This window comes from Oncorhynchus clarkii, chromosome 9 (genome assembly GCF_045791955.1).
Source record: "Oncorhynchus clarkii lewisi isolate Uvic-CL-2024 chromosome 9, UVic_Ocla_1.0, whole genome shotgun sequence".
Taxonomy (NCBI): Eukaryota; Metazoa; Chordata; class Actinopteri; order Salmoniformes; family Salmonidae; genus Oncorhynchus; species Oncorhynchus clarkii.
This window is the reverse complement of record NC_092155.1, coordinates 41,864,487-41,879,339: the sequence shown is the minus strand read 5'-3', so window position 1 is coordinate 41,879,339 and position 14,853 is coordinate 41,864,487. Positions and strand designations below refer to the sequence as shown.

The following is a 14,853-nucleotide window of genomic DNA, read 5'->3' as shown; positions in this document are numbered from 1 at the left end:
GATTTGCTTCAGTCTTATCCATGGTGCAAGGACAACCAAGCAGAGGTGTAAAGTGCAGCCTTTGGGAGTTTGGAATGGCCCCAGTCAGTATTTTGCATTATTGTTGGGACAGATTTTGTGTTCGAGTGTGTGGCATGCCTGTGTCCACACAGTCTTTAATGCATGCCCTATTTAGTTGATCTAAAGATTTATAGGTTTATAAAGATTGTATGTAATCCTTTAGTAATACCTTATTCACTTGCTAACACAGCTGTATTTTACAGGACCAAGGTTTCACAAAGCCCCTGCATTACTGAAAGTTGGACCCTCCCTCTATAACTTGTTGATAATCCTTCCACCTTCAGACAGATTATCTCGTTCAACTATAAATGCTTGCTTGAACAACTAAATTATTATTCTTACGGAGATGGGGCTGTAAGATTCTGACATGCATGGATTTGTCACCATCTAGTGGTGGAAAGTGGCAGACTAGAGCAGTGGTTCCCAAACTTTCAGTCACTGTACCACCAACTGAAATATCACCTTTTACATAAGTATTCAGACCCTTTACTCAGTACTTTGTTGAAGCACCTTCAGCAGCAATTAAAGCCTTGAGTCTTCTTGGGTATGATGCTACAAGCTTGGCACACCTGTATTTGGGGAGTTTCTCCCATTATTCTCTGCAATTACTCTCAAGCTCTGTCAGGTTGGATGGGGAGCCACTCTGCACAGCTATTTTCAGGTCTCTCCAGAGATGTTTGGTCGGGTTCAAGTCCAGGCTCTGGCTGGAACACTCAAGGACATTCAGAGACTTGTCCAAAGCCACTCCTGCGTTGTCTTAGCTGTGTGCTTAGGGTCATTGTCCTGTTGGAAGGTGAACCTTCACCCCAGTCTGAGGTCCTGAGCGCTCTGAATCAGGTTTTCATCAAGGATCTCTCTGTACTTTGCTCCGTTCATCTTTCCTTCGATCCTGACTAGTCTCCCAGTCCCTGCCTCTGAAAAACATCCCCACAGCATGATGCTGCCACCACCATGCTTCACCGTAGGGATGGTGCCAGGTTTCCTCCAGACATGACGCTTAGCATTCAGGCCAAAATCTTGTTTCTCATGGTCAGAATCCTTTAGGTGACTTTTGGCAAACTCCAAGCAGGCTGTCATGTGCCTTTTACTGAGGTGTTGCTTCCGTCTGGTCACTCTGCCATAAAGGCCTGATTGGTGGAGTGCTGCAGAGATGGGAGAACCTTCCAGAAGGACAACCATCTCCACAGAGGAACTCGGGATCTCTGTCAGAGTGACCATCGGGATCTTGGCCACCTCCCTGACCAAGGCCCTTCTCCCCCAATTGCTCAGTTTGGCTGGGCGGCCAGCTCTAGGAAGAGTCTTGTTGGTTCCAAACTTCTTCCAATTAAGAATGATGGAGGCCACTGTGTTCTTGGATCGTCAATGCTGGAGACATTTTTTTGGTACCCTTCCCCAGATCTGTGCCTTGACACAATCCTGTCGACCTCATGGCTTGTTTTTTTTGCTTTGACATGCACAGTCAACTGTGGGACCTTATATAGATAGTGTGCCTTTCCAAATTGTCCAATAAATTGCATTTTCCACAGGTGGACTCCAAGTTATAGAAACATCAAGGATGGTCAATGGAAACGGGATGCACCTGAGCTCAATTTCGAGTATCATAGCAAAGGGTCTGAATACTTATGTAAATAAGGTATATGTTTATTTTTTATAATTTAGCAAAAATGTCTAAAAACCTGTTTTCGCTTTGCCATTATGGGGTATTGTGTGTAGATGTTTTCCTCATCAATTTTAGAATAAGGCTGTAACGTAACATGTGGAAATAGTGAAGTTGTCTGAATACATAGTATATCATATATCAAACAAAGTATGGAGGTCTCTGTTCAATACCCACACTACGAGACAGGATAAGCTATTCTGATATGGTTGTCACAGAGCATCACTGACCATGAACCCAGCCTTCACTCAGTCACCAGGAATAGAAAGCTATGTCAACCATTCAGGACATAGATAAAAACAAAGTATACACCGAGTATACAAAACATTGCCTTTTTCCATGACAGGTGAAAGCTATGATCCCTTATTGAGGTCACTTGTTTAATCCACTCAATATTAGGAAGGTGTTCATACTGGTTGGTATACTCAGTGTAGTTCATAGGCCAACCACCCTGTAAATCTCGCTCAATATCATTGAGAAGACTTGTCCATCATGCTACATAGGACACCTTCTGCACACAGTTGTGTCAATGGCAGTGTTCTCACGTTTAGGAGCATGGCACTGAACGGTGGTCATATGGGGCGGCAGGTTAGCCTAGTGGTTAGCGCGTGGGAGGTTAGCCTAGTGGTTAGCGCGCGTGGCAACTGAAAGGTTGCAAGTTCAAATCCCCAAGGTACAACTGTCATTTTGCCCCTGAACAGGCAGTTACCCCACTGTTCCTAGGCCATCATTGAAAATAAGAATTTGTTCTTAACAGACTTGCCTAGTTAAATAAAAGGGACATTCATGTTGGGCTGAAACTCTAACCAGCAGCACTCCTGCCTCTTTCCTCTACACTTTCTTTGACCTTGAACTAATGACTAACTCGTCAATAGATGCAATTGAAACACATTACGTCCCCTCACCTAAATAAAATTACTGCAGTTAATTATCTTGTAATTCCCTAAGCTACACTCCTGACGAGAAATACATTCATCAACCATTGTCATGGTGTAGGTCAACATCACAATGTTTAGGCAAATACCCAAAGACCTATGTTAATATTTTTCATAAACTAACTGTGCAAAGAAGCTTTGTGGGGAATGCCAGTGTCTGGGTTAAACTGGGAAGGACCGTTCTATCGCCTTGGATGGGAAACAAAGACAGAATTGAATGAGAGTCGTGATGCATGTGATAGATGCAGTATAATGTTCTCTTTGAAAAGCAGTGAAGTAACAGCGAGGAGTTAAAAGAGCTGTCTAAGTAAATACAGTGGACATAACGAGACATGGCTAACGATGGATGAATGAAATGTCACGGGTGTATCTGGTGTAGGTTTGTCCTTGTGGTTGTGTGTAAGGGACGGGCCTGTGGCTGTCTGCACCAAAAACCTTTATTTCGCAGAGCTCCTCTTCTGAAAGTAGAGACCCATTTTTGATGTACACAGTAAATGAAAACTAGGGCACTGAAGTGAAAGTGTAATACTGTACAGTCCGTCTGTTGTGCAACACTAGGAAGGACCCCAAAACAATACAATTGTTTGTTATCTTTAGCAAAAGAAAAAAAATTAATGTAGAAACAAGCAATGTTTTGCATTTGGATATTTGTCATTACCTTTTACCTTTAAGCTATAAAAAAAAGGTAAATAAACTCACCCTTCATGTTGTTCGCTAATGAAACAAAACCTGAACAAAACCTAAACGAAAAGAACTTAAGTTACAGCAATAGGCACACTACAAAATGTGTCAAGGTTCTTTGATACTAATAAAATACTTTTTTAAATCCATAGACATTTCATATATTTATATATTTTTTGGTATATGGATCCAAAAATAGACATTTAAATCATAAAGGGGAGATAGGGGAGGGAAATTAAAAATCCAAAGCTACGAATGGTTGTTCCCCTCCCCTGGAGAGGGGGGGGGGGGGGGGGGGCAACTGGCCAATCCATACAGCGCAGTATAACACCCACTTTAGCTCGTTATACACGTACAGTCGTGATCAAGGCACAGGGATCTTCTTAGTCATTTTTCAATAAAGTTGTACAAAATAATACATTTTACAGTCTGTACAAGAATAATAGTTCAGCAGTAAATTAAAGAGATACAAAGAGCCTGGGAAGGAGGAGGGAGGGGTAGGGTAGGAGAGAGGGGTAGGGTAGGAGAGAGGGGTAGGGTAGGAGAGAGGGGTAGGTTAGGAGAGAGGGGTAGGTTAGGAGAGAGGGGTAGGTTAGGAGAGAGGGCTGGGGGAGAGAGGGCTGGGGGAGAGAGGGCTGGGGGAGAGAGGGCTGGGGGAGAGAGGGCTGGGGGAGAGAGGGCTGGGGGAGAGAGGGCTGGGGGAGAGAGGGCTGGGGGAGAGAGGGCTGGGGGAGAGAGGGCTGGGGGAGAGAGGGCTGGGGGAGAGAGGGTAGGGTAGGAGAGAGGGGTAGGGTAGGAGAGAGGGGTAGGGTAGGAGAGAGTGGGGATAAGGGAAATGGAGGAAACCAAGGGGGGGGGGGGGGGTGACCATATGAGTAAAGATTAGTGTCCCATTTATCGTTATCTTCCTCTTTTTTTAATTTCAGGATATTTTTTCTTTAAAAACATAACAAAGAGCATTGCCAGTAAAGTAACAGTGCATGGTATGTGGTGAAGTTAAGAGAGGATAGGGAGGAGTGAAAGAGGCGAGAGAGAGAGAGAGAGTGTGTGTGAGAGAGCGCACAGGGCACAATGGCACAACAGTCTACACAGACAAAACAAATCGTGGAGACAGAAACGGGGCTGATCAGACTTCTCTTAACATATATGGTACTGTACTGTATATGAGCTTTTCACTCCGTTGAGTTCTGTGAACGTTGGCCTTTCTCCTTCCGCTGCTGTACCGACAAGGCAAAGTCATGTGACAATCCTGTGGGTGTCATGGTGTCCAAGCTCCACCAAATTCACATAAATATTCCCTTCCCCCAAACCCCGCTCACCATGATGCTTCTCTGGTTCATTGTCCGTCATTGAAATTGCTCCTGGTAGGTATCTTGGCTGTGATTCATTGAAAACACTGAGCCAGTCAATCTGTGGCTGCAGCCAGCAAGCAGCTAAGACTCAGGACTTGCTCAGTTCAGGACCAGTGACCATGCAGTCGAGTAAAAGCGTGTGGGGTTATTTTTCTGTATGCAAGCAGTTATGGGTAAACTGGGATTAAGTGTGCCTAAGAGTGTGTCTGTGTCTGTGTCAAAATATGAACAGAGGTTGTGAAAGAAAGACAGCCCGGTGCCATGTCAGTGTGCGTACTCGCGCCCGTGTGTGTGTGGTGAAATGGGTTCAAGTCTTGAGCACAGTGCTAAAATGCTGTGGAGTTCAGCTGATCTGGCTTGGATGTATTCTGTGTTTTGCAGTATTTCAATAGCAATTTCCATGTTGCGCTGTAGCTCTCATGTCTAGTTTGACTTCAGGAGTCCCCAAGAGCACACAGAGTCAGGGCGACAGGGGTGGGTTTCAGGGAAGGGGGAGTGGGGGTCAGGGAGGGACTGGAGGTCGGGGTTCCGAGTCTGTGTTGCAGTCCCCTCCCATCACAAGAGCTCGTACTGCCGAAGGTGCATCCGCTGAATGATGTCCCGACAGTCGTTGAAGACCCGGCGGATGTTTTCCGTGTCGACGGCGCAGGTAAAATGGGGGTAACAATAGTGCCTGCCGTCTCCGCTGGCTGTGCTGATCCTCTGAAGAAGAAAAAAAAAATCACAGTGAAACACAATGAGACAAATGTGCACTACCACCATTCAGGATATCATCCACTTGACTCAATAACAAATCTAACACTTATTGCACGTTAGCCTTCCTGCTAACTTATTCAATACGAGTAAGAGAAAGTCATCTCATTTGTCATCTTTTGTTGCAATTAGATACTATTTTGTAATCAATACCATAAGATTCCACGTAACATTAGCAGGGGAGACATCGGAATGTCTGCACTTACCAGGAACTCATCTCGTATGAAGTACTTTGCCCTCGTGACACGCGGATCCTCCCCTGCTTCCGGTGTTGCTATAGAAGCGTGAGAGACTGAATGATGAGTGTTATGATTGGATTCTGGTACACCATCACACATTGTCAGTGCCACAGTTTGCTATGGCGATTACTTATCAGCCACAGGAAAGAACATTCAGGAGCCACCTACTGTGGCTAAAATCAGAAGCAGTCTCTGTGTGTGTGGGTGTGTGTCTCACCATCATCCGGTGTGGTGTAGCGTGCAAACTCTGGGAAATACTCTTCGATTTTTGATTTCCCAGCCAACACCTTCTCCGCTAGCAGGTCCTGTTTGTTGAGGAATAGGATGACAGAAATGGTCCGCAGCCACCTAAAGAGACAAACACACAAGAGATGCTGGGTAAATACACTGGCAGAAAGCAGTCAGTGGTCCATTAGAGCGAGCAAATTAGATTAATGAGAGCATTTTAATAGAACAGAGGAATAGAATGAATCTTCATGTTCGTGGATGTCATGCGTTGTGCACGTATCTCTGTGTGTGTCAGTGGAGGCTCCTCAGAGGAGGAAGGGGAGGACCATCCTACTCAGTAAATTTCGTAAGTAAGAAGGGAAACGTAAAAAATATAAACATTTTTAGATAAAACTATACTAAATATAATCACATCACCAAATAACTGATTAAAACACTGTTTTGCAATGAATGTCTACATTATCCTCAACAGCACCCTCTAGGGTAGCACCATCGTGTAGCCGGAGGACAGCTATTTTCTGTCCTCCTCTGGGTACATTAACTTCAATACAAAACCTAGGAGGTTCATGGTTCTCACCCCTTCCATAGACTTAAACAGTAATCATGACAACTTCGGGGGACGTACTTCAACCTATCAGAGCTCTATCAGCTGCAGTATGAACTGACATGCTGTCCACCCAATCAAAGGATCAGAAAATGAATCTACTACTGAAAGCATAAGCTGCAGCTAGCTAAGACTGCAGTGCATAAAGTGCGGTGAGTCGTTGACTCAGACAATTGTACAGTTTTGAACAAATTCATTTGTCAAATTAAGGAGAAGCAGCAGAGAGAGCTAGCTAGCTATATTGCTTTGTATGTTCTTTTCTTCTTAGTTTACCTTTCTTTTAGTTAGAAAATGCATCTAATTTGGCCTAGCAACCTGACTCAGAGAGGAATGCTACAGTGGGGAGAACAAGTATTTGATACACTGCCAATTTTGCAGGTTTTCCTACTTACAAAGCATGTAGAGGTCTGTAATTTTTATCATAGGTACACTTCAACTGTGAGAGACGGAATCTAAAACAAAAATCCAGAAAATCACATTGTATGACTTTTAAGTAATTAATTTGCATTTTATTGCATGACATAAGTATTTGATCACCTACCAACCAGTAAGAATTCCAGCTCTCACAGACCTGTTAGTTTTTCTTTAAGAAGCCCTCCTGTTCTCCACTCATTACCTGTATTAACTGCACCTGTTTGAACTTGTTATCTGTATAAAAGACACCTGTCCACACACTCAAACAAACAGACTCCAACCTCTCCACAATGGCCAAGACCAGAGAGCTGTGTAAGGACATCAGGGGTAAAATTGTAGACCTGCACAAGGCTGGGATGGGCTACAGGACAATAGGCAAGCAGCTTGGTGAGAAGACAACAACTGTTGGCGCAATTATTAGAAAATGGAAGAAGTTCAAGATGACGGTCAATCACCCTTGGTCTGGGGCTCCATGCAAGATCTCACCTCGTGGGGCATCAATGATCATAAGGAAGGTGAGGGATCAGCCCAGAACTACACGGCAGGACCTGGTCAATGACCTGAAGAGAGCTGGGACCATAGTCTCAAAGAAAACCATTAGTAACACACTACGCCATCCTGCAGCGCAATGCAAGGTCCCCCTGCTCAAGCCAGCGCATGTCCAGGCCCGTCTTAAGTTTGCCAATGACCATCTGGACGATCCAGAGGAGGAATGGGAGAAGGTCATGTGGTCGGATGAGATAAAAAAAAAGAAGCTTTTTGGTCTAAACTCCACTCGCCGTGTTTGGAGGAAGGAGGATGAGTACAACCCCAAGAACACCATCCCAACCGTGAAGCATGGAGGTGGAAACACCATTCTTTGGGGATGCTTTTCTGCAAAGGGGACAGGACGACTGCACCGTATTGAGGGGAGGATGGATGGGGCCATGTATCGCGAGATCTTGGCCAACAACCTCCTTCCCTCAGTAAGAGCATTGAAGATGGGTCGTGGCTGGGTCTTCCAGCATGACAACGACCCGAAACACACAGCCAGGGCAACTAAGGAGTTGCTCCATAAGAAGCATCTCAAGGTCCTGGAGTGGCCTAGCCAGTCTCCAGACCTGAACCAAATAGAAAATCGTTGGAGGGAGCTGAAAGTCTGTTTTGCCCAGCGATAGCCCCAAAAACCTGAAGGATCTGGAGAAGGTCTGTATGGAGGAGAGGGCCAAAATCCCTGCTGCAGTGTGTGCAAACCTGGTCAAGAACTACAGGAAACGTATGATCTCTGTAATTGCAAACAAAGGTTTCTGTACCAAATATTAAGTTCTGCTTTTCTGATGTATGAAATACTTATGTCATGCAATAAAATGCAAATTAATTACTTAAAAATCATAATGTGATTTTCTGGATTTTTTTTTAGATTCCATCTTTCACAGTTGAAGTGTACCTATGATAAAAATGACAGACCTCTACATGCTTTGTAAGTAGGAAAACCTGCAAAATCGGCAGTGTATCAAATACTTGTTCTCCCCACTGTATTTATGTTAGCTAGCTGGCTAAGACTATCCAACACTGCAACTCCTTCAAGTCAAGGTAAGCTGTCGTTTTTACTAACCTTTTTACTAACCGTTGTGACTACTAAACTGCTTGCTGTACACTGTACTGTGCGATTGTACACATGGATTGGATTGAGTATACTAACGCCTTAGTTCTAGTTTGTCGACTATAACATTAATACAGTGGAGAACCGTGACTATAGGACCTAGGCCTTCAGAGGAACCAAAAATCTTCCAATACGTTGCATCAAACTCCAAAATAACATTACCTTTCAAACTTATTTCAGTTTATCTTGAAAGAGGATGCTAACAAATTAGCAACAACATCGTCTCACTACTACAACACAAGCTAGCTAACGTTACTAGTGTAAAAGGCTCTGCATGGTCAATCCGATATCTGAAGTGGCATTTACTGCGATCATGCAGCCTCCACAGACGTCAGGGCTTTGTATTTATACAGAACGTACCGCCCCCACCTACCGTCAACCAATCATGTCAATGTGGAGCGATGGCGATGCGTTATGGAGCTTGATTTTGCCTCTACGTGCCTCCGGAGGCTCTGCAATTGCATCACACCCTCCATACGAAGCCTCCGACCACATTTTCAGATCAAGCATAAATTGGCTTTTATAGCGTGGGAAACTACTGCTTGCGCCACTGATTACTTTCTCTTGTGCTCTTAGTAGTGACATCAAAGATGTTGTAACTAAAACAAGATGGGAACGACAGGCTGTGGTCTAATTGGAACAAAATGAGTCAAAGTGGGCAAACCGAGCCAAGCAGGAGCTAGCGAGATCATATTGGCGTGTTCTAGTATGCATTTTCATATTTCCGTTAACGCCTATTCTGTGACGTGCACATGTGCAATAACTCAATTCACATTTTCACTCCTAAACACCTTTTTTTTCTTTTTTTTTACTTTTGCAATCTGTTCATAACAGATTCTAGTTATGAACAGAAAACTGTATTGAGATTTTTTTTTAATTAAAATCGATGACAATATCCAGAATGTTGGCCAAAATCCATCTCGTTCCATCTTCTCCCACTGCCAGCCATTGGGCTTCCTCTCACTACCATATTTGGTAGTATCACCATATTTGGTAGTGAGTGGAAACGCCAAACGGATGCCGGTGAAATATCTGTTTATTTGTTCTATCTTTTTACGGGCCCACCCATTGCAAGTCAAAATATGATTGTTTAATTCCACTGTCACTCCAAAATTCTGCTCTAATACAGTTGTATGGCAGAGGCCTTTTGTCCTAGCCAATGGCTGGCTGAGCAAGCTAGATTTCTCTACCTAAAGACTACCAAAGAAAATCCTGATTATATATGTCCTTTTTTAATTGATTTATTATTTTAAAGGTAACCTTTATTTAACTAGGCAAGTCAGTTAAGAACAAATTGATATTTACAATGACGGCCTACCCCGGCCAAACCCGGACCAATTGTACGCCACCCTATGGGACTCCCAATCACAGCCGGATGTGATACAGACTGGATTTGAACCAAGGACTGTAGTGATGCCTCTTGCACCGAGATGCAGTGCCTTAGGACTGCTACTCCACTTCACTACTAACCCTTCTCTTTCCAATACAAACTGAAGAGATGAAATCAGAAGATCATTAAAATGATTGTAAAGCTGAAATAGAAAAACATCCACAAGCGAAGGGTAAAGGTGAGAGGAGAGCGTGTAGATGCGAGAACAACAGACAAGTTCTTTACTTTTTCGCTCTTCCACAACCCAAAACGTGTTTACGCTCACTAACAGTCAATTACTGGCATTCTTTTGCATGACAATAACCCGGCTTTCAAAATCTCATGACCGGCACAGTCCTAGGAGGGACCTACCTGAATTTGTCCAACAGAAGCTCTTGTTTAAGTGGACTAATGATTAACCCCCAAATTAGTCAGATGCAGGCAACGGTATGCGAGGTGTTACTGAATGTGTCACTCACTGTCTGACCACCCTGATTACTCCGATATTTCTCTCAACCTGTGCACCTACGCTATAAACTTTCATTTTGTAGGCTAGGTTGTAGCAACCTCATGATGGGTATAGGGGAAAATCATGTAGTAGCCTAAACCTGAGCTGGGTGAATGGAATATGAATGACAGTCATCCAATATGCTTTCATAGAAAAAAAAAGAAGCACTACCGAACGGCACCGACCGCCACTGGTGTGTGCATGCATTTGTGCGTCACCTGTTGTTCCAAATGTTCTTGAATAGATTGAGAGCCTCCTGTAAACGGTTGGTCTGATTGTCCTCCCGGATCACCATGTTGTAGCTGCTACTGGCCACCACGAAAATAATGGCTGTTACATCTAGTGGGGAAGACAGAGGGAGGAAGGGCACAGGCAAGCTGGTTTTGTAAACGGCAATCAATGACACAGTCAAAAGGCACTTCAGGTTTAAGCCTAAGATCAAAACACACAGTCATAGCAGAAAAGCGATGGTAGGAAAATACGGGAAACCTTTAGAGGAACGAGAATACAGACTAAGACCCTTCTAGACTAAAAATGATCTATAAATGAAATCCGAATTGTGAGTTACTCTATTGGGTTGGCCAGATCAAATGGAAAAACAAATGTTACCATTAAAGCACTGGATCCATTTCCGACGTTCATCCCTTTGCCCACCAACATCAAACATGCTGTTGAAGAAATGGCAAAGTGAGACAAATGCCACACACTACCACCTTGTGGCGTAGTGATGAATCACATGTTCGCTGCACTGTATGGACTCGTAAACGTCTGCAGGGCCGGGTTGGAGATTTCTCTTTGACTATTGTACTAATAACCGAATGCGACGATAACCCTGGGTTATACTCACTGGAAATTTACTTTGTCCACCTGAAATCTGGTTTCAAAGATCCCAGAGGTGAGCACTCGGCATCTCAGTAGGTCCTGAGAGATGACAAAAGAAAGACTGGAGTCATTCATCTGCTTTATATTTATCCATATCAATATTCTGAAAAGTTGATGATGGAGTACAGTAGGCATCTCTCTCCAATTGAGGTCTCTGGCCAAAAGTAGTGCACTATACAGGGAATAGGGTGTACTTATAATGGTGCCGTAGGGGATGGCTGTCATTTCTACAGGCTCCTAACCAACTGTGCTATTTTTTTTTTCGCATTGTTTTAACTTATTTTGTATATAATATTGCTGCTACCGTCTCTTATGACAGAAAATAGATTCTGGACAGAACAGCGATTACTCACCTCAAAACGGGACGAAATTGTGTTATTTAATGAGTCATACTTTAAGGACATACTCCTTTCCCGATACCAGGCCAAAATTCCCATCATTCCCATGAAGAAAAGACGGAGATACAGGGGTCGGGGTGACTTGTGAGAATTCGTCGGCGAGTGGGTAAACTGCCACTACCATGCATACTATTGGCCAACGTGCAATCATTGGGGGGGAAAAAAACTGGGTGATCTACGATCAAGACTATCCTACCAACGAGACATTAAAAACTAATATCTTATGTTTCACTGAGTCGTGGCGGAACGATGATACGGATAATATAGAGGTGTCAGGGTTTTCTGTGCATCGGCAGGACAGAGCAGCTACGTCTGGTAAGATGAAGGGCGGGGGTGTGTGTCTATTTGTCAATAACTGCCGGTGCGCGATGTCTAATATCAAAGAAGTCTCAAGGTATTGCTCATGATAAGCTGTTGTTCACACAATCTACCAAGAGAGTTCTCATCTATATTACTCATAGCCGTCCATTTACCACAACAAACCGATGCTGGCACGAAGACCGCACTCAACGAGCTAACAAGAAAATGCTCATCCAGAAGCGGCACTCCTAGTGGCCGGGGATTTTAATGCAGGCAAACTTAAACCCGTTTAACCTAATTTCTACCAATTTCTACCATGTGACACCAGAGAGAGAGAGAAAAAATATGTAAAACAAATCCCTCTAAACCACCGTTACTCCACACAGAGACACATACAATGCTCTCACTCCCTCTTCATTTGGCAAATCTGACCATAATTCTATCCTCCTGATTCCTGGAGGAAGTACTTAGTGACTCGCTCAATACGGAAGTGGTCAGATGACACGGATGCTACGCTACAGGACTGTTTTGCTAGCACAGACTGGACTATGTTCCGGGGTTCATCTATAATGGCATTGAGGAGTCACTTGCTTCATCAATAATTGCATCGACATACATATTCACAGTCCCCACAGTGACCGTACATACATATTCCAACCAGAAGCCATGGATTACAGGCAACATCTGCGGGACACTAATCCGGACGCTTATAAGAAATCTCGCTATAGCCTCAGATGAACCAGCAAAGCGTCTATACAGGACAAAAATGTAATCCTACTACACCGGCTATGACGCTCGTCGGACGTGGCAGGGTCTGCAAACACAGCCACGAGCTGTCCACTGACGCGAGCCTACCAGACCAGCCAAATGGCTTTTCTGCTCGCTTCTAGGCAAGCAACACTGAAGCATGCATGAGAGCACCAGCTGTTCCGGACGACTGTGTGATCACACTCTCTGTAGCCGATATGAGCAAGACCTTTAAACAGGTCAACATTCACAAGGCTAAAGGGCCAAACGGATTACCAGGACGTGTACTCAAAGCATGCGCGGACCAATTGGCAAGTGTCTTCACTGACATTTTCAACCTCTCCCTGACCGAGTCTGTAATACTGGCAGACTACCATAGTCCCTGTGCCCAAGAAAGTGAAGGTAACCTGCCTAAATGACTACCGCCCCATAGCACTTACGTCAGTAGACATAGAGTGCTTTGAAAGGCTGGTCATGGCTCACATTAACACCATCCTCCCGGAAACCTTAGATGCCAATTCACATACCGCCCCAACAGATCTCAAATCACACTCCACACTGCTCTTTCCCACCTGGACAAAAAGAAGACCTATATGAGAATGCTGTTCATTGACTACAGCTCAACGTCTAACACCATAGTGCCCACAAAGCTCATCATTAAGCTAAGGACCCTGGGACTAAACACCTCCCTCTGCAACTGGATCCTGGACTTCCTGACGGGCCACCCCCAGTTGGTAAGGGAAGGCAAAAACACATCTGCCCTGCTGATCCTCAACACTGGGGCCCTTCAGAGGTGGATGCTGAGTTAGCCTGAAGCTAGCCCGGCCAGGGCTCCTGTGCTACCACCGAAGCCCACTCCTGGGCTACAATATTCGGACCCCTTCTACTGCCGGTACGGGACAATGAACCCCGCCGATCCTCTACGACTGGAATACCGACATAATCTGCCCGAGGATTCCAACAGGCCCCGCTAACTGTCAGAATAGCTGTGGTCCCAGTCAGCCCAACCACTCACTGGACCCATATGTTCCCTTGGCTACGCATGCCTCTCTCTAATATCAATATGCCTCATCCATTACTGTCCTGGTTAGTGATTACTGTCTTATTTCACTGTAGAGCCTCTAGCCCTGCTCAATATGCCTTAACCAACCATGTTGTCCCACCTCCTACATATGCGATGACATCACCTGGTTTAAACGTCTCTAGAGACTATATCTCTCTCATCATTACTCAATGCCTAGGTTTACCGCCAATGTACTCACATCCTACCTACCTTGTCTGTACACTATGCCTTGAATCTATGCTATCGTGCCCAGAAACCTGCTCCTTTTACTCTGTTCCGAACGTGCTAGATGGCCAGTTCGTATAGCATTTAGCCGTACCCTTATCCTACTTCTCCTCTGTTCCTCTGGTGATGTAGAGGTTAATCCAGGTCCTGCAGTGCCTAGCTCCACTCCCACTCCCCAGGTGCTCACATTTGTTGACTTCTGTAACCGTAAAAGCCTTGGTTTTATGCATGTTAACATTAGAAGCCTACTCCCTAAGTTTGTTTTAGTCACTGCTTTCGAACACTCTGCCAACCCGGATGTCTTAGCCATGTCTGAATCCTGGCTTAGGAAAACCACCAAAAACCCTGAAACCTCCATCGCTAACTAACATTTTCCGCCAAGATAGAACTGCCAAAGGGGGCGGTGTTGCAATCTACTGCAAAGATAGCCTATAGAGTTCTGTATTACTATCCAAGTCTGTACCCAAACAATTTGAGCTTCTACTTCTAAAAATTCACCTTTTCAGAAACAAGTCTCTCACTGTTGCCGCTTGCTATAGACCTCCCTCTGCCCCAGGCTGTGCCCTCGATACCATATGTGAATTGATTGCCCCCCATCCATCTTCTGAGCTTGTGCTACTAGGTGACCTAAACTGGGACATGCTTAACACCCCGGCCATCCTACAATCCAAGCTTGATGCCCTCAATCTCACACAAATTATCAATGAACCTACCAGGTACAACTCCAAATCCGTAAACACGGGCACCCTCATAGATGTCATCCTAACTAACTCGCCCTCCAAATACACCTCTGCTG

At 44.6% G+C, this 14,853-nt stretch overlaps 1 protein-coding gene across 2 annotated transcripts in view; it reads right to left on the bottom strand.

Annotated features, from left to right (window-relative positions):
* Positions 1-3,071: 3,071 nt before the first annotated feature.
* The window catches only part of LOC139416321 (guanine nucleotide-binding protein G(s) subunit alpha-like), a 31,361-nt gene continuing 19,579 nt past the window's right edge, over positions 3,072-14,853 (bottom strand). For both annotated transcript variants that reach the window (XM_071164826.1, XM_071164827.1), the window contains exons 7-12: positions 11,290-11,363; positions 11,052-11,110; positions 10,661-10,781; positions 5,895-6,025; positions 5,645-5,712; positions 3,072-5,387 (exon numbers count right to left, since the gene is read on the bottom strand). In XM_071164826.1, the coding sequence (XP_071020927.1) occupies positions 5,241-5,387; positions 5,645-5,712; positions 5,895-6,025; positions 10,661-10,781; positions 11,052-11,110; positions 11,290-11,363 (600 nt within the window). In that variant the 3' untranslated portion in view covers positions 3,072-5,240. The remainder of the gene's footprint in view (positions 5,388-5,644; positions 5,713-5,894; positions 6,026-10,660; positions 10,782-11,051; positions 11,111-11,289; positions 11,364-14,853) is intronic.